This window comes from Mauremys mutica, chromosome 18 (genome assembly GCF_020497125.1).
Source record: "Mauremys mutica isolate MM-2020 ecotype Southern chromosome 18, ASM2049712v1, whole genome shotgun sequence".
Lineage (NCBI taxonomy): Eukaryota > Metazoa > Chordata > Testudines > Geoemydidae > Mauremys > Mauremys mutica.
Genome location: NC_059089.1, coordinates 21,204,392 through 21,221,838, shown reverse-complemented (window position 1 = coordinate 21,221,838; position 17,447 = coordinate 21,204,392). Strand labels below are relative to the sequence as shown.

At 46.8% G+C, this 17,447-nt stretch overlaps 1 protein-coding gene across 6 annotated transcripts in view; it reads left to right on the top strand.

The window, feature by feature from the left end:
• Window positions 1-17,447, top strand: part of BRD3 (bromodomain containing 3) — a 69,998-nt gene that overhangs the window by 26,015 nt on the left and 26,536 nt on the right. For 2 of the 6 annotated variants that reach the window (XM_044993175.1, XM_044993170.1), the window contains exons 1-5: window positions 7,994-8,182; window positions 9,445-9,759; window positions 13,299-13,436; window positions 14,887-15,034; window positions 16,647-16,861. In XM_044993175.1, the coding sequence (XP_044849110.1) occupies window positions 9,559-9,759; window positions 13,299-13,436; window positions 14,887-15,034; window positions 16,647-16,861 (702 nt within the window). In that variant the 5' untranslated portion in view covers window positions 7,994-8,182; window positions 9,445-9,558. Of the gene's footprint in view, window positions 1-1,922; window positions 2,084-7,993; window positions 8,183-9,181; window positions 9,201-9,444; window positions 9,760-13,298; window positions 13,437-14,886; window positions 15,035-16,646; window positions 16,862-17,447 lie in introns of those variants that run through there. The other 4 variants (XM_044993171.1, XM_044993172.1, XM_044993173.1 and 1 more) reach the window with 3 other exon arrangements.

Sequence of the window (17,447 nt, the reverse complement as noted above, 5' to 3'; positions counted from 1 at the left end):
CGCCTCCTGCCCACCGGCAGCTCCGCCGATCAGTGCCTCCCCCTCCCTCCCCACCCCATCCGTTTTTTCGTGGTGTGCAGGAGGCTGGGGGGAGGTAGAGGGGGAGGAGCGAGGGCACGGCAGGCTCAGGGAGGGGGTGAGAAGGGGTGGAGTGGGGGCAGGGCCTGTGGCAGAGCCAGGGGTTGAGCACCCCCCGGCACATTGGAAAGTTGGCGCCTGTAGCTCCAGCCCCGGAGTCGGTGCCTATGCAAGGAGCCGCATATTAACTTCTGAAGAGCCGCAGGTGGCTCCGGAGCCATAGGTTGGCCACCCCTGGGCTAGGCGCACTGGGGTGGAAATCAGGAGCCCTAGGTGCTAGTCCTGGTTCTGCTAGTGACCTTGCGCTAATTTTCCTTCAGGTTCTTGAGGGCAGGGACTCTAGCTCAGCGTGTGTATGGTGCTCTGATGTTGGCTGGAGTCTCTAGGGTTTCCTGTAACGCTAATAATAAGCAGACGTGTCGGTGGTACATGGCCAGGTCTTGGCAAAGGTTAGTTTTAGATGTTTTACCTCTCAGTATGAGTCAGCTGGATTCCCTGAAGACAGCAGAGGTGGGGCTTTGGGAGGGATTTGAAAACGGGGAGGTAGGAGGCCTTGCCGATGGGCTCAGAGATGGCATTCCACGGGCGTGGAAGAACATTTAGCGTGAAGCTGTCAAACGGCGTGCGAAGCTGGCATCGCGGGTGCGGCTGATGGCAGGGGAAGGAGATGGGAAATGTGATGCACTGAAATTAGCCTGGACTCTCCTTCTATATCCCTACACCTGGAGTTTCACTGTCTGCTCGTTTGTCAGGGAAATTATTAAAGAATGGACCTGCCATCCCATATTATTATTTATTATTTGTCTTGCCATAGCACTGAGGTGCCCAGTCATGGACCAGGGTCCCGTAGTGCCAGGTGCTGTATGGACACAGAACAAAAAGATGGGGTGTCCCCCCAAAGCACTTACAGGCTGAGTAACGAATCAAGTACCTCTTGTGCTGCCACTCCTACGTGGGGAAAAAAATTTCAAAAGGGGTGTGTGTGTGTGTGTGTGCGCGCATTTTAAAATAGAATCTTCACATTGTTACCCCTTCTTCTGATACCAGTCTCCCTTTCCAGCCCCTGTTTGCCAATTGGTAGCATGTGTCGGGCCTAGCTACCCAGCAGAGCAGAAATCAGCTGCAGCTTTATTTGCACATCTACTCCAGTCTTGAAATGAAATGGTCAAACAGCATGCAGGGCAACCCCTTCTTTCAGGACTCTCAGCCCAGTGCCGACACCCGGTTCCCAGGGAGCAACTCTTCCTCAGGAACTGACTCCAGTTAGGCGTCCCAGACAGAGAGCAAATTCTTCTGCTGCTCATTTAGCTCCTTGTTTCCTGAAGCCTCTTCATTAAAACCATGCGGAACCCCAAAACTAGCAGCAACACAGCATGTCTTTCCAAGAGTCAAAACGGGCTCACGGTGGGTGACAGCACCACCTGGGGACGCGTCGCCTGGCCTAATGTTTGGAGATTATTTCTGTTGTTCCCGGTATGACGGCTTTAAAAGCCGCAGGTCTCTGTGCAGGAAGTTCTTTCCAAAGGTGCATGGCACACGTCTGAATGCTTGCAAGAACGGGGTATAAGAAACTGAGCTCTGGAGGCGGGTGGTAAGGCATATCGCAACATTAATACACCACCAGGAATAAATGCTTTAGTCCATATTTATCTGGTAGACCCTCCGTTCATTAGAGGTGGCCAAAAAACTGTTCTAAACGCTGCCAACACGTACGCAGTCACAATTTCCAATACTGACTAGTAACCTTGAGTGCCTGTTTGAGGCATCCTTACAAGGCCTGCTTTTTTTCAGCGCGCGCTGAGCACGTGTCCTCTGCAAATCAGACCCCTGGTAGGTGTCTCAAGTCGGGTGTCCAAAAATGAAGTTCCTGGAAATCGCCGGTTGCTTTTGAAAATCTTGGCCATCTGTATTTACCTAAGGGACCCCCTGGCTTCTTCGGAGGAAACACCTGCTCATATAATCTCCAGCGAGAGACCAATGGGCCAAAATCCTTCAAAATAATCACGTGAGTATAAAACACCCAAGTCGAAAGCCAAGTAACTGATTTAATCTCCACGCGCTCTTTTCTTTCCTCTCTCACGCAGAGGTGAGCTAAGGGCAGAATTGTGACCATAACTCGGAATCTCAGACTTTAGCTGGAGTTATTCTGATTAACAAATAAATCCGTGGCATTTGGAGTTAATGATCTGGGAAACAATGACAACAACGGAGGCCAATGGGGACTTTCCGATCATGGGAATCTGCAGTGTAACAAAGTGGCATCCTAAAGCAAAATCCCAGTTTCCTGTCATGATGCCAGCTGCAAGGATTCTCCACTTTCCCTTCCAAGTTTTAAGGGGTGACTTAAGGTTTGTGTCGCATTATCTGGCAAGTGCTGACTTCAAGCGACTGGCCATCTCCAAGTCCTGTTTGCGAATTGTACACCCCTAGCATTTGCAGCACAGCTCCCTACTCCCATGTGTCACAAGCTCCCGAAGGCTGTTTGAAGGGCTCCGGCAGGGCAGGAGGCGGGGAAGGATTTCTGTAAGTCACTTTTTTATTTTCTCTGGAGCCCCTAAGGGAGGGGCTGTCGGATACACGATCTCCAGCCCTGATCAAGCTCCTCGTAGTGGGAGACCCATTGAAGTAATTGGGGCTCCTGATTGAAGCAGGGTCCTATTTCCCGACACCCTCCCCACCCCCTCGCAAAAAAAAAAAAAGATTTATGTTCTCATTTCTGGGTGGGTTGGGACTCTTCCTGTTTCTCAGCTCTGTCAAAGTAACCCGTGCAGATTGCTGCAGTAAGAAAGAGTTGGTGGGCTCAGACGTGAATACAAAGCACCTCCCCTTTTAGTTTGCAATAAGGACGAGCTTTAAGAAAACCCACCCTCCCTTGCTCCACACAGAGCAGCAGTGGACTGAGCAGTCTGTTCAGTGTTCCACGTTGCCAAAGGAGGTGGCAGAACCGTTAGCCAAAGCAGCAGGCTTACTGGCACGGGGCTTTATAGCCTATTCTCAGACAGGCTCCCCCAGTCCGTGGGCTCCATCAGTGGGGTGAGATGTTATCCTCGGGACGGAGGGAATTATTAACCTGATTTCTCCAGGCCAACTGTCGCTCCAGCGACTGGCCCATGCATGCCACGCAAAGCTAAAAAAGAAAAGAAAAATCCTCCAAGCCCGGCTGTGTGTCTGATGACTAGGCTGGCTGGGTGAGGAGCCAAAACCCGCAGCCGTGCCAGATTCCGCGGTGGGGAAGGCTGCAGCGCATTTAAGCGGAACAGTCTGTGACTCAGTGGAAGCAGAGATTTCTCGTCCACTTTGGGCTCAGGTTTTGTTTCGGATGTTTTGTTAAAACTGGGAGCAATCTCCTACAATGGACAGAGCAGCGCGGGGCCCTTACGTTGAGTGATGGAGGGGTCAGATTTAAAGTGGCAATGTCAGTAATTGCAGACAGGCAGCCAAAAACGGCAAGAGCCATTTTTATGGTTCCTCAGAATTACAGAGCTGGGGACTATACAGGGGAAAAGAGATGATTTAAAATGGAAAAATATTGCTCAAGGGCTAATACGAGTCTCAGTTTAGGCCCTGATCAGCAAGGCACTTACACACACATGCACAAAGTTAAACACATGCTTAAGTCTGTCTCTATGCAGTAAATCATGTAAGTACATGCTAAGCTCGCTCTTAGATGGTAAGCTCTTTTGGGGCAGCGGCCGCCGTTCTGTTCAGCGTCTGTGCAGCATTTAGCACAACGGTCCACGACTGAGGCTCCTGCATGCTACTGCCGTACAAATAACTGATGGTTGATGTCAACGAGACTTAAGCATGTGCTCAATTGCTCTGCTGAATTGGGGCTTTACAATCTGAGCCACGTGCCACGTAATTTCACTCTGTAAGCTCTTTGGAGTTCTGTGTTTGCACCGTGCCTGGCACAATGGGATCCTGGCCCACACCTAGGGCTGTAGCCACTACGGAAATGCAAAGAGTAAATAATAATACAGGTTTTGCGGCAAACCTCTGCCTGGGTTAAAAATTTTGCCCCGTGTGCATCAACATACACTGCAGTCAAAGCTAAGGCCTAGAGCTGTGTGTTTTACTTCTGCCAGTGGCCATGCAACAATATGGACCTGCTCCATTGCTTTTGGCACGTGATGCTCATCGGGGAAACATCAGGAGATTTGCTGGACACGTTCTGGTCTCTCAGGGCCTGTGCGCACTACCACTTATGTCGTTATAATTGATGTCGCTCAGGGGTGTGAATAAGCCACGCCCCCGAAGCACCGACCTACCCGCGAGTGGGGACATCGCTCTGTCGGCGGGAGAGCTTCTCGTGGAGGTGGAGTTATGCCAAAGGGAAGGGGGACCCCTAATCGCGCTCACCCCCTTTGCTGCTCTCGTGAAACCCACCTCCACACACTCTTTGCCTGTTGTTGTTAGGATTTAGCACTTCTATTCCAGTAGCACCCAGAGGCCTCAGCCAAGATCAGGGCCCCCCTGGGCTGGGTGTTGTGCATGGATCTAATAAATGACCAGACTTCGCCCCATACTAAAGACAGCAAACAAGCTAAGCTTCCCCTGCCTTTGTCTTCATGCCAGCTCCCATGCTGCCCACTCTGGTATCCCCGCCTCATCCCTGCCTGCCAGCTGCTAACCCTCCCTGTTCCAAATTCCTCAAAGCTGCTACCCCACCGCTTGCTTGTCATTTAAAGATGGGGGCAAGAGACGTAAAAAAGAGAGGAAAAGCTAAATCAAAGCAACCCCTGTGGCAAACAAACAGGAAGCTATTCAGGCGAGGGTTCAAGGATTGAGGGAGAGCACAACTCCCCCTCCTCTAGTCAAAGCCCGGGAAGGGCTTCTCCCCTTTCTGGCGTGGGAGAGTGAGAACAGGAGGGACATCCCCTCCACCTTGTGTCTCCTAAGAATTCCTGCTCCTATTTCAATCTGGTTTAAACCCGGTGCGTGACTGAACTTTCCTCTAGGCGTCCTGGTGTGTTTCACAGGGCAGAGACCATGTCTTCTGTATACTGTCTTCCAAGCGTAATTAAGTCTCATGAACCTTGCAAATTGTGACATCTGGCATTACCCTGTCTGCCCTTAGCTTGTGAGCTCCTCAGAGCAGGGACCATCCTTAAGCATTTGGAAAGTGCCTAGCACATAGTGGGTGCTACTGTACATGGAAAATAACTCTGTCCAGTCTCCCTGGATGGCAGGCAATAGGACTGTGTGGCGTATTGAGGAGAGTGTTGGAATTGGAAGCTATCATTTCGAGTGGGTGTGGTGGGGTGGTGGTCTTAGTCCTGCTTGCAGGCGCGGGGACTCTGTAAGAAAGCTTGCAGCCACAGAGTCAGTTCTGGAAAGAGTCAGCTTAAAGCAAGGTGAGGTGAATTGTGCCTGGCTGCCTTAGGGAGCAGCCTGTTTTCTCTCTCTCTGGTTTTAGGTTCTTGTATGTTATCATTCTGAATTATAAGAAATAAAGTAGTGTTACGTTGCAGCCTTCCAGCAGGAGTATTTGTTTTTATCTAATTTCTCAGTGTGTGTGTGTGCTGAAAGCATAACAGCCTACTTTATTCACTTAGGAAAGAAAACTGCAATAGTCTGAGTCTCTGTATAAATGCTCTTACAGATCTGTGACCCATTGAACGGTGAAACACATGTACAAATAAATACTATCTTGAGTGGGGGAAAAAAATGTTGGCAAATGTTGGTGTTTCAAGGCTGGATTAGGACTGGGCTCCTTGGACATAAGAAGAGATAAAAACTCACCTGAACTGAGTAGCCAGCATCCTCTTGTGTTTCTATACGTAATAAATCATACAGCAAAACTCCCAGGTCCAGCTTGAGGGAGAAGTTCTCTCAGCTCTGACACACTGAGTGCTCTCATTCACAGTGATGAATCAGCTGGCAAATACACATTAAAGCCTTCTGTATGCTAGTAATGACTGTTTCCATTTCCAGTGTTGGTGCTTTAACAGTATGAAAAACACAGAAATAGGCACATTTTAACTAGATCTGGTCTCAAGCTGCAAGATCAAGGATTTGAATGATCACACTTTCAGCAGCATTGGCATGCAGAGTTTTGGTTTAGAGCCATCTTTAATTGTAGCCAATGGGATTGCAGTATGCAAATAAATTAGGGTCAATTGTAGGAGGACTGGCTGAGTTGCCTCTGATGTCACAGTCCCACCTCTTGTTCTCCCTAAAGTGCTTAACTTTCTTGATATTTAAACTAAAGTTTTAAAAGATCCTTTCTGGTTTATGTAATTAAGTTTTACTTAATTACTGTTCATATTACGGTGCTGCGGAGAGGCCCCAACTAAGATCAGCCCCACCCCACTGTGCTAGGTGCTGTAGAAACACACATGTTCAAAGATTACAAAGCCACAAGTGACCCCTGTGATCACCTAGTCTGACCTTCTTTATAATACAGGCCATGGAACTTCCCTGAAATAATTCTTGCTTGCACTGTAGCATATCTTTTAGAAAAAACATAGGAAGAGAGATAGCTCCCGTCCCAAAGAGTTTACATCTAATTAGACAAGATTGACAAAATAAGGCAGAAAGGTGGTATGATTATCCCCATTGTACAGATGAGAAGATGAAGCACAGAGAAAGACCACATAGAAAGTTGACCCACTATCTCCTGGATGCTAGTCCAGTGCCTTAAAAAAATAACATCTCTTCAGGTTAGAATGTTATGAAAACAGGACGAGAAGATGCAGGGAAGTTCTAACAAAACCGGGATTTTTGTTGTTGAAGATCTTGTGTTTATCCTCAGTAATTTAAAAACACAATAGAAGGCAATCTTGAGAGGTGGCACATACAGTTAAAAAAAGTGACCGATGCCCTGCAGTTAAGGGTGCCTCAAAAAATTTGTTCCCAAATTTTCTTGTTTTTAATTTCAGTCTTTGAAGGGGGTTCAGCTCATTAACCAAAACACTGAAATAAACATTAGATTCGAAGGATGTACCCCAAGGGCTGCAGTCAGGGTTATATGTGCTTCTTAGATGATATATGGCTCTTAGTCGGTGGGTGTCTGAAATCTGCACAGAATCCTAGTTCAGAGCTGGGGTTGAGTGAGATAAAAGGGAGGGGGAAACATTATGACATTTAATTTTTTAAAAATTCCTGTTGGATTTGTTATTTTTTTCTTGAAATTCAAAATTTTGAAATATTTTGTCAATAAACAGGGAAAACTGTTGCGAAAATGTTTTTTTCCTTTTTGTATTTCAAAGTTTGAAATGCTGAATTAAGTTCACTTTGTGAAGTTTGAAAAACGGTGACCAGATGACACCAGCGTCGCTGTTTTTCCAGTCGCCCCACCCACCTGCGGCTCCCATCCAGTCTCTGTCTGTCAATGACACTCAACAAAAACAAAACCCTCTTAGCTGGAAGGTTTCACTGTGCAAAGGGGACACAATTGGGGACAGCATTACCTTATGTGAGGGTTGAGGGGAACAGTGCTGTAGAGAATGGCCCCACACCTACCTTTCCTTGCCCCATGGAGCTTGAACCCCATGGATTCCGTGGTGCCAGAGAAAAGGGGATGGATCTTCCCATTGCAGGACCTTCAGTTTGTGGAAGCGGAGCTGATGATAGGGTTTATTATACTTTCTTAGGATGTAAGAGAATTTTTACATCCTGTGAATAGATGCTGGTTAGAGTCATACTTGGGCTCCTGTTTTCTGTGTACACATCGTAGGTGGGCTGCCGTGTTTTACACACACGTGCACGCACCAGACATGGATTTGTTTGGGATTAAACACTTTTCTACACAAAACCCTTTTTGAAATAGGAGCCCCTCCTGGGCACAGACAAGCTTGGTCTTGATTGGCTCTGCGCATTCTATTTTGGAACCCAAAGCGGTGTCTGATTGGCCGAGTTGCCTCTTATGTCACTATCCCATTGCCATCACAGAATACTTTCACTTTGTTCTCTTGGTTATAGCGAGGTTCATGGAATGCTCTCCTTCGTGTGAGCTTGTGCCTTGGCTCCCAGCGTTCAACTGAGAATATTTATATTTAATCATTCCTCTCTTTTATGTAGATGCATGTTTCTATTTTTGTAAAACTCCCCTAAATTAAATAAGTGTTCAGTGTTTACTGCCATCTAATCAGCTACTCAAAAGGTAGGTTGAAGTTCTACGCTTAGTCTTGATTTTCAGCTATGATGGTTAAAAATACATTAAATGAGAATTTTGTCTAGGATGTTTCTTTGCAGTGTCTCCCTCTTCACATGTCACTGCTGCTTCTGTATTTCCCTCCTTTTGTGACCGGGTTTTCACCACATAGCCTAGAAACATATGTCAGCGGGAGTATTTGTGTACTTGTCTGAATGTATTTTAAATATTTTGCCAATAGAAAGAGTGCGTGGTCTCTTTACTGTGAAAAAATGTTGCTGTGGTTCTGATGTGGGTTGAACTATCAAATGTTTATGGAAGATGACAAAACAAAGCTGTTTACAGCGTGGTATCCAAGACATAATGACGCTAGAGAGTTTGTCATCCAGGAGCGTGCTAGAGAAAACCTGGACTAAAGTAGTGGAATTTTGTGTGGACTCATATTTCAGATGTGCCATTAAAAGACAGAACGGAATATTCTCTGTCTGTCTGTTCCGGGGCTGACAAACTCTTCGATTGTTGCTTGACTTGCAGGAGCACTGTTGATACCCCCATGGGAAACTGGGTGCATGTTGTAGTCAGCCTAGTAAGAGACGGACCTTACCCTAAAGAACTTCATGGTATGGAGCGCATCTAAATAGAGAGATCATCTCTGGGGCCGTCTTCCTTTAGCAATTAATCTGACCACCTCCCCTTCCAGTCAAGAGCCAATTCTCAATGATGCGATGTACCTAGGACAATTGCAGCAAATGTTTGTGTATGACACAGCTGGCTCCTCCTCTTTGTTTCTAGCTGCTTCTGTACAGTCCAGATTCTTCTTTGCAATGAATATCTGAGATGCTGGTAGAAGCCGATGGAACAAGGAGCCAGAACCAGCATCATGAGACCAGCCAGTTTGCCATAGATCACTAGCAAGTGCTCTGCAGTCCATGGGTTTGGGAACTGCTGATCTAATCTCTGCATCTAGGTTTTTGTATCATGCCCATCATTATGGTATCTGAGCTTGACAGCAAATGCAGTGGATCAGGTAGGGTGACCAGACAACAAGTGTGAAAAATCAGGACTGGGTAGGGGGTAATAGGAGCCTATATAAGAAAAAGACCCCAAAATTGGGATTGTTGCTATAAAATCGGGACATCTGGTCACCCTAGGATCAGGTGAAGGGGTTGGGTTTAGCCATGTCTAGAGTGTGTATTGTTTTTGAACATGTGTGTTTCAATTAAACGTCTGTATTTACACTCCACCGCTTCCTCCTCTCTCTCCTGGTCTAGGTTGCATGGTTGGGCCCTGGAAATGGGATGTCAATCCCATTCAGGGAGCATAAAGGAAGACAGAGAATCTCCTAGTTGCCGCTGCAACAGTAATTGAGACCCAGAGGTAGGAAAATGTCAACGGTCACATCAGCGATACAGGCTCCCCAGGGCCCTGTCAATCCACCCCCCCCAGAAGTTACCAACCCCAACAAGCCCGGGCGGAAGACCAACCAGTTGCAGTACATGCAAAATGTTGTGGTGAAGACCTTGTGGAAGCATCAGTTTGCTTGGCCCTTCTATCAACCCGTCGATGCAATTAAATTGAATTTACCGGTAAGTATTCTTTCCTTTGCTTTGTGTCCTCTGCCAGGAGAGCTCTGCTTTAGCGATGTGCAATTTCTGCTCATGTGAAGTGAAATGTTGTTAGGTTCCTTCTGATTCCACAACTCCCCAGAGTTGCCGTGCTGAGCACTGGCCCCTGCATAGCGAAACGAGTGGGGTAGTCATTTGTTTCACAGTACCCTGAATATGAGATGACCTTTCACAGACCTGACTTCTTCGAAACTAGTCCAAGTTATGTTAACTCTTATCCATTATTAGATGGATTTTTTATTTTATTTTATTTTTTGGTTCTGTTTATTAAGAAGCGCCTGAGGCCTCTGCTATTTTTGAGTTTTTGTTGTAGATTAGAATGTTACCTTAATAGCTTCTGGCGTATGCTCAAAGAAAGAGCATAAGGACTGCCTTTTGGAATTATGCAATGGGTTTTCCAAGAGCAGGAGATGTCCCTGAAATCTTTGAGTCAGGAATAGGAGCTGGAACACTCAAGAACTGAAATAGTGTTTTCACTTAATGTCAGACTCTCTTAACTTTGGCCTGGTCTGCACTAGAAAGGTTTACTGGCATTGCCATGTTGGTTAGGAGTGTGAAAAAATCACACTCCTAATCAACCTAGCTGTGCTGGCAAAAGCCCTAGCAGATGCAGTTATAAGTGGGGGAAAAAGTCCTTTTGCCAGTCTAGCTTATTCTGTTCGGGGAGCTGGTTTAAGCTATACCAGTAAAAACGTTCTTTTGCCTCTCCATGGGGGAGGATTCCCAGTATAACTATACCACCAAGCCCGTTTAAGTGCAGACAAGGCCTTTGTCTCATAAACTCATGCTACACAAAGCTGTTTTTTAAAAGAAACCTCTGAACATCCTAGTTCCTGCTGCATCTCGTAAAGATCAAGGGCTCAATTCCTTTTCCAGAGGTACATCCACAGCTCCCATTGACTTCACCACGGTCTGCACACATTCACCTGACAGCAAAGACAGTTTCCCTATTAACGGTTAGCATGAACTTGCCTCCCCAGATCTCCGCTCCAGGAGTCAGCACCAAGCCAGCCACTGCTGGACCCTTTCAAGGAAATTGGTGCTAACTCCAGCTTGCGTGCTCAGACTATGAGCGCAGCAGCGGAGGGACTATGCATCTGATTTCCAGAGGTTCTGAGCACCTTGGCTTCCGCTTTGACCTACCTGCCCATCCCATTAGTTGCAGAGAAAAAGGGTTTATTTCGGGTTAATTTTTAGTTAAAAGTGGTAGGCGTGTTTTCAGCCTTGTTCTAGTTCTGACATTTCAGGATTGCCGTTTGAAAATCAGACACCACCAGGAAAGCAGGGTCTTCGCTTTATGGGAAAGGTGCCTCCTGTCTGATGTCCCCCACTGGGGAGGGGGAAGCTGTTCTCATTGGGGATGTATAGGGCCTATTGCATCCTGACCTAACAAGCTAGATCAGAGAGACCTTGCCTTTAAGTCTGCTTGCGAGCATTCCGGCACTAACACCACACGTTGGCATCAGGCCAGTTTAAATTGTGTTTCCAATTGGCTTTACTGGATTTGGTGCCAAGGAAGAAAAGAGGAGAATGCCCATCATCAAGGGGCAACTCTTTGCTAGCTGCCTTGGGAATGCCGGACCCAAAGAAGAAGAAATAGCACAGACAGTGACTCTCCCGCTCAGCACTGACGTTCCAGCTCTCTCGTCAGCCTCTCGTCCTCTGCTTCTAGCCTGGCTGAGTGTCAGTCTCTGTGTAGGCCATAGGACACAGGAGAAAGCCGGATGACTAACCGGTGAATGGAGTTTCTCTGAGCTTCTTTCCCTCTGTGATCTGAGTCATGCTCTTTCCTTTGTCCTCTCTGATCCTGGTCAGGCAGGCAGGCAGCAACTGAGGGCAAGACCTAGGTGCCTCTTTTATAAAGACGCGAGCCCCACGCCCTCATGCATCAAGATAGCTCTGGCTGCTTTGAACGGTTCGGTGGTTGCAAGAGCGACTCCGCAAAGTCTCACTCTGTGATTTCAATTGGGAGAGCTCCAGTTCCCACTAGTTATTACCTGAGTTTATGGACTGGATCGAGATCTTCTTTTGAAGTCCATAATGTTGATAGGCTCTAGTTAAAATACTTGCCTGAAGAGTAAAATACGTTAATGCCTGTGTAATATTTCAATGCCACTGTTCTCCTTTGTATCTATTTTTTTTAATGGATTTAGTTTCATTACGGAGGAGTTTAGTGGTGGTCCTAAGGGAAGGGCAGGGAGAAATTTAAGGAAACGGTGGAAGAACAGTTGCTTTTTTCACACATGGTCTAAATCAAACCTACACAGGCCAGGAAACCGAGTTTTCCACTTCATCCTTAGCAGCTACGTGATGGTTGCTCCTTGTGTGCTCCAGACATAGCTGGTCTCTCAGATCATTCCCTGGGGTTGGGCACAGAGATAGTCAATGGTCATATAGGGCTTCACGTGGCTATAGGAACAGGGATCTTTTCACCGTCCCCCAAGATATGCAAATTGCGCCCCCCCCACTGGGAGGGGGCCCTGTGTCATCGCAGCATCTACAGCTGCCTGGTTAGGCACCAGTTAAAGCGGAAGCCCTTGGAAAGCAGGAAGTGGCACCGAACTGATTGCTAATGTTCATCAGCTGATGCTGTGACCCTTCCTTCTAATGCCCAAGTTTGGAAACGTTACCCATTTCAGAGGCAAAACCAGCTGGTAACACAGCTTCATGAAGTTCAGCTGATCCGTTGTTAAGATCTTGTCTGTGCTACAGCTTTGGCTACAGAAATGGCCCCCGTTTCTAGCATCCACTGGATCACAGGTGTATTAAAAAAAGAATGAGATAAGTTCACGGAGGGTAGGTCCAGTTAGCCAACATGATCAGGGAGGCATGTCCCTAAACCTCTGACGGCCAGAAGCTGGGGCTGGACGACAGGGGATGGATCACGCAATAATTGCCCTCTTCGGTTTATTCCTTCTGAAGCATCTGACACTGGCCACTGTCAGAAGACGGGATACTGGGCCAGATGAGCCATTGATCTGACCCAGTGTGACCATTTTATGTTCTTATGTGTTTGGTCTAGCGACAAAAAACGACATTGTTCCATTCTGTGCTACAAACCAAAATTACATCTATAACCAGGTTAGGGGGACAGCTGGGTTGAAACCATGTTCCATGGAAAGCTGGTTGAAAAACCTGTTCCCCTCCGCTCCCCCAATATCAGGTACAACATGTTTGCGGGAAACTTGATTTTTTTTTTTACGTTGATAGTGTCCCTTTATGTGTGGATCTTTCAGCATGTCTGAGAAATTCCGAGGTTTACGAATAAAGCCCCTTTTTAAAAATAAAATTAAGAGATTGGCTCAAATCTCCCCACTGAGGAGTAAGTGAAAGCAAAGGTTATTTTGGCAGTCTGAGCAGAGAATGGAAGTGTGTCTGTATGTGGTGAAGGGGAGGTTGGGAACGGAGGAAGATGCTTTTTAGCAGCTGGCTAACAAATCCTGTGAACAAACAGGTCCAAAGCAGTGTTGCGTGTAACATCTTTACTGTTTCTTGAACAGGATTATCACAAAATAATCAAAAACCCGATGGACATGGGGACAATTAAGAAGCGACTGGAACATAACTATTACTGGAGTGCCAGTGAATGCATGCAGGATTTCAACACAATGTTTACAAATTGTTACATTTACAACAAGGTAAAGAATGCAGACAAACTCCTAGCTGTGGCTCTGAATAGGGAAGCCTGCGGGTGGCTATTCCACTGCAGCTTTTGACTAGGGATAACTTGTGCACTAAAACCCTCCTGGCAATGCCATTAATGGTAATCATATTACTTTTAAATGTACAAAGCTGTCTTTGTGTTGCATGTTTCTTTGCCCTCCCTGGTTAAAATGGCAAATATGTTCTTAACTGTAGGTAGAATTAATATCTTGGGGTTACACAGCGAGTCAGCCGAGACTTCAGCCCTTTAATTTCACGGAGGAATTCTTTCAGATTAGCTAATGTTTGCACAAAGCTTTGTAGATGTTAAGTGGAAATATTAAGTGCTAAGTGTTATTCTCTTTGTCCAGTAGTAACTAATATCAGATACTCCTCTCAGCAGCAGAGGGCAGGTAAATAACTCCTATCATTATATCCGCTGTCCATGCCTCATGCGTTCTTCCATAAATCTCTCGTGCACTTTGTTGGTTGCTTATATATGCTTTTTTTTTTTTTTGGCTTTAAAGTGCTTTTTATTCCTTGTATTCTTTTTCCTAAGATAGTTCATCATTGACCCATGCTGGGGAGCGAGCTGAAATAAATACATTAATTAGCTGGTACTGCAGCGAGGAAGGTGTTTATTCTCTTCTCCTGAATATTTTGCCAGACAGGGATTGGCAGCTCCTCCGTTGCAGCTCACTGCTTCCGAACTGATATGTGGGACAGCAATGGTGTGGGCTTCTAAAGGAAGCCGTCTTCTGGCTCTTCATTGTATTTAGAGGCTGTAATTTGCCAGCTGGTCGAGGACAGGAGTCAGAGGGTACGTGCACACTGCAATGAAAGACCCACAGCACGACTGCGGCTGGCCTGGGGCAACTGACTCAGGTTCCTGGGGCTTGGGCTGCGGGGCTATCCCATTGCAGTGTAGACGTTCAGGCTTGGGCTGGAGCCTGAGCTCGGAGACCTTCTCCCCTTGCAGGGTCCTAGAGCCTGGGCTCCAGCCCAAGACCCAACGTCTACATAGCAGTTTTTCAGCCCTGGAGCCCGAACCCTGTGAGTCCAAGTCAGCTGACCTGGACCAACCAGGCTTTTTTCATCCCCATGTAGACATTCCCTTAGAGCCCAGGCTCCAGCCTAAGTCCAAACCTCTACACTGCTATTTTAACCTCGCAGCCTGAGCCTGAGTCAGTTGATCTGGGCTCCGATACTTGGTACTGCGGGGGTTTTTTTATCGCCGTGTAGACATACCAACTGAGGCTGGCGTGAACACCAGAGAAGGGGTAAAGAGTTATTTAATTCTCAGAGCTATGGAGCATTTATTCATTGGAAGACGGTGTACATTTCCGGCTAGGGGATAAATGAAACAACGCGATTGTAAAGGCTTTCAGCCCCTCCTTGCTTCTCACGGGTGCATTATGCTAGTGCTACCTTGTTCTGTCCACCCAGCCCACGGATGACATCGTCCTCATGGCGCAAGCCCTGGAGAAGATTTTTCTGCAGAAAGTAGCCCAGATGCCCCAGGAGGAAGTTGAGTTATTACCACCGGTCCCTAAAGGCAAAGGTCGCAAGCCAGCAGCGAGCGCACAGAGTGCAGGTACTGACCTGACCAGATGGTAATCAATGTTGCAAGCCCATTGCTGATTCCTGACTCCCTTCCACCCTGCCTGACTAGACACACAATTAGGAGGGTAGAAAAGGTGTGTGGTCTTAATGGTCAGAGCAGTTGAATGAGATTCAGGACGTGTGGATCCTGCTTGTCTATCTATCCAAGGTACTTATGGGGTGCCCATCACCGTAGTATCTGCCTGCCTGCCAGTCTTTTAATGTATTTATCCTCATGGCAGGCCTGTGAGGGAGGACACTGCTATTCTCTCCAGAGCACAGAGAGACTAAGGGCCAGATATCTAAAGGCATTTAAGCTCCTAACTCCCATTGAAATCACAGGGGTGAAAACACGGGTTTGCATTGATTTAACGAAACAGGAGCAAGTTGCTGTGTAGATGAAATCTGACTGGCTTTGGGCAAGTCAGTTTGCCTTTTGTGCCTCAAGTTCCACATATGTCAGCTAAGGCACTAAGTCTGTAAAGCGTCTTTTGAAGGTGCTGTAGAAGTGCAAAGAATTATTTCATTAATCAACAATAGAACAGTGCTGGGACTTTAAAAACAAAAAACCCAAACACTTTTGCACGTTGTATTAAAATGCAGCTACGTCTGTGGGACAGATTACCGCCACCCTATAACAGGAATGGCAGCGTGGTGTAGCATATAATGCACTAGTCTGGGAATCCTGGGTTCTGTTCCCAGTTCCCCTTTTCATTTGCACCATAACCAGGGGCAAGTTACCTGAACTTTCTCTGTGAAGAGGCTTGAGGTCTATGGAGTTAAAGTGCCGCATAAGTAGGCCTGGGTGAGACTTTTTTGGTGAAAAATGCAGATTTGGCGACATGGAAACATTTTGTGAATTCCTGTTAGCTTTGCCGAGTTGTTTTGGTTGGAAAAAAACAAAACAAACCAATTCTGAAAAATGTAAACATTTCATTTTGACATTTTTGAAACGAACCGTTTCGATGTTCCGGTTCGGGGTGATGCTTTTTGTTCAAAACTTTCTTTTATTAAAAGAAAAAAAAAATTACATGTTTAAAAATGGTTGAAATGGAAACAAACCGTTTCATTCGACCTGACATGAATTTTTTGTTGACTTTTCAATTCACCGATACATTTTGAAAAAATTTTCTTTTCCGTTTGACCCAAAATGGACATTTTAAAAAAAAAAAGCCAGGATTGCAGTGACCTGAAAAATCAGTTTGTTACCCAGCCCCGTAGACTAGTGGTATTTATTATTAGCTGTGCAGAGCAGTAGCAAAAGCAGATTGAACCCAGTGGAGGTTTTCCTGCTGTGAACAGTTCAGCGTCCTTTCTAGAGACTCCACACCCTTCCCTACCCTCCCATCGGTCTCCTTCTTTGCTGAGCACAGGCTAGTTCTGAGAGAGACTGGACAGAACAGAAACTGTCCCAGAACAGCAGAGTGACTGTCAGGGCTTGGAGCAGTTTGCTCACATATGGGCGTCCAGACACTGCAGAGAGAGCGGAAAGGTCCAGACGGTCGTTGCTGTAGAGTCCAGAGGCAACAGCCTCTCTTGGTCGAGCTAGCGGAGTGGCTGTTGAATGTGCTGTGTCACATGTGTTTAATTGTATTGTTTTAAAGGAGCGCAGCAAGCAGCGGCCGTGTCATCTGTCTCCCCGCCAGCCCCTTTCCAGAACGTCCCTCCAGCTGTCTCTCAGACACCCGTTATCGCCGCCACGCCTGTGCCAACCATCACCGCAAACGTCCCGCCTGTAACCGCTCCTCCTGCTGCCGCTGCCCCTCCTCCTGCTGCTCCGATTATGACAGTGGTTCCTCCCACGCCACCTGTAGTCAAGGTAAACCGAGCAACCAACCGTCTTTCTCTTTGCAGCGCCGCGTTTTTAGACGGGCAACCACTGGTCAGAAACGTGAGTTACTTCCCTTTGCATTTGACTTTCCAACTCCACAGATATCACCACCAGTTAGCCAGCTACGAGGCTGCATGAACGTAAGGGCCTCTGAGGGCCCAGTGCCCTACCCCACCTAAGAACTCCCTGCTCTCACCAGTTGTCCCGTAGATTTTGGTAGGACTGCTCCTTTCAGGTTGGCAAGAGCAGGCCCAACGAACATACAGCTCCATTTTCGTTTCAAACGGGCATAGCGCAAATCAGGAAGGGCCTGATCCTGCATTCCTGACTCCAGGGCAATCAGTGGGAGTTTTGTCACAGTGAAGACTGCAGGAGGGCGCTCCAGCTGGAAGGTATTGAAAGCAGCTTTGTGCTTTGAGACCCCGAGAAATAGCAGTAGGATCAGCAAGTTCTGTCTTTCTTATTGATTGTATCCTGCTACCAATTGTACGCCTGTATTTTACTATTTAATTGGCTAATTTAATTTCCCAGTAAATTAAATTACTGCTCCAAACAGCTGCTGGCTGAATACCAT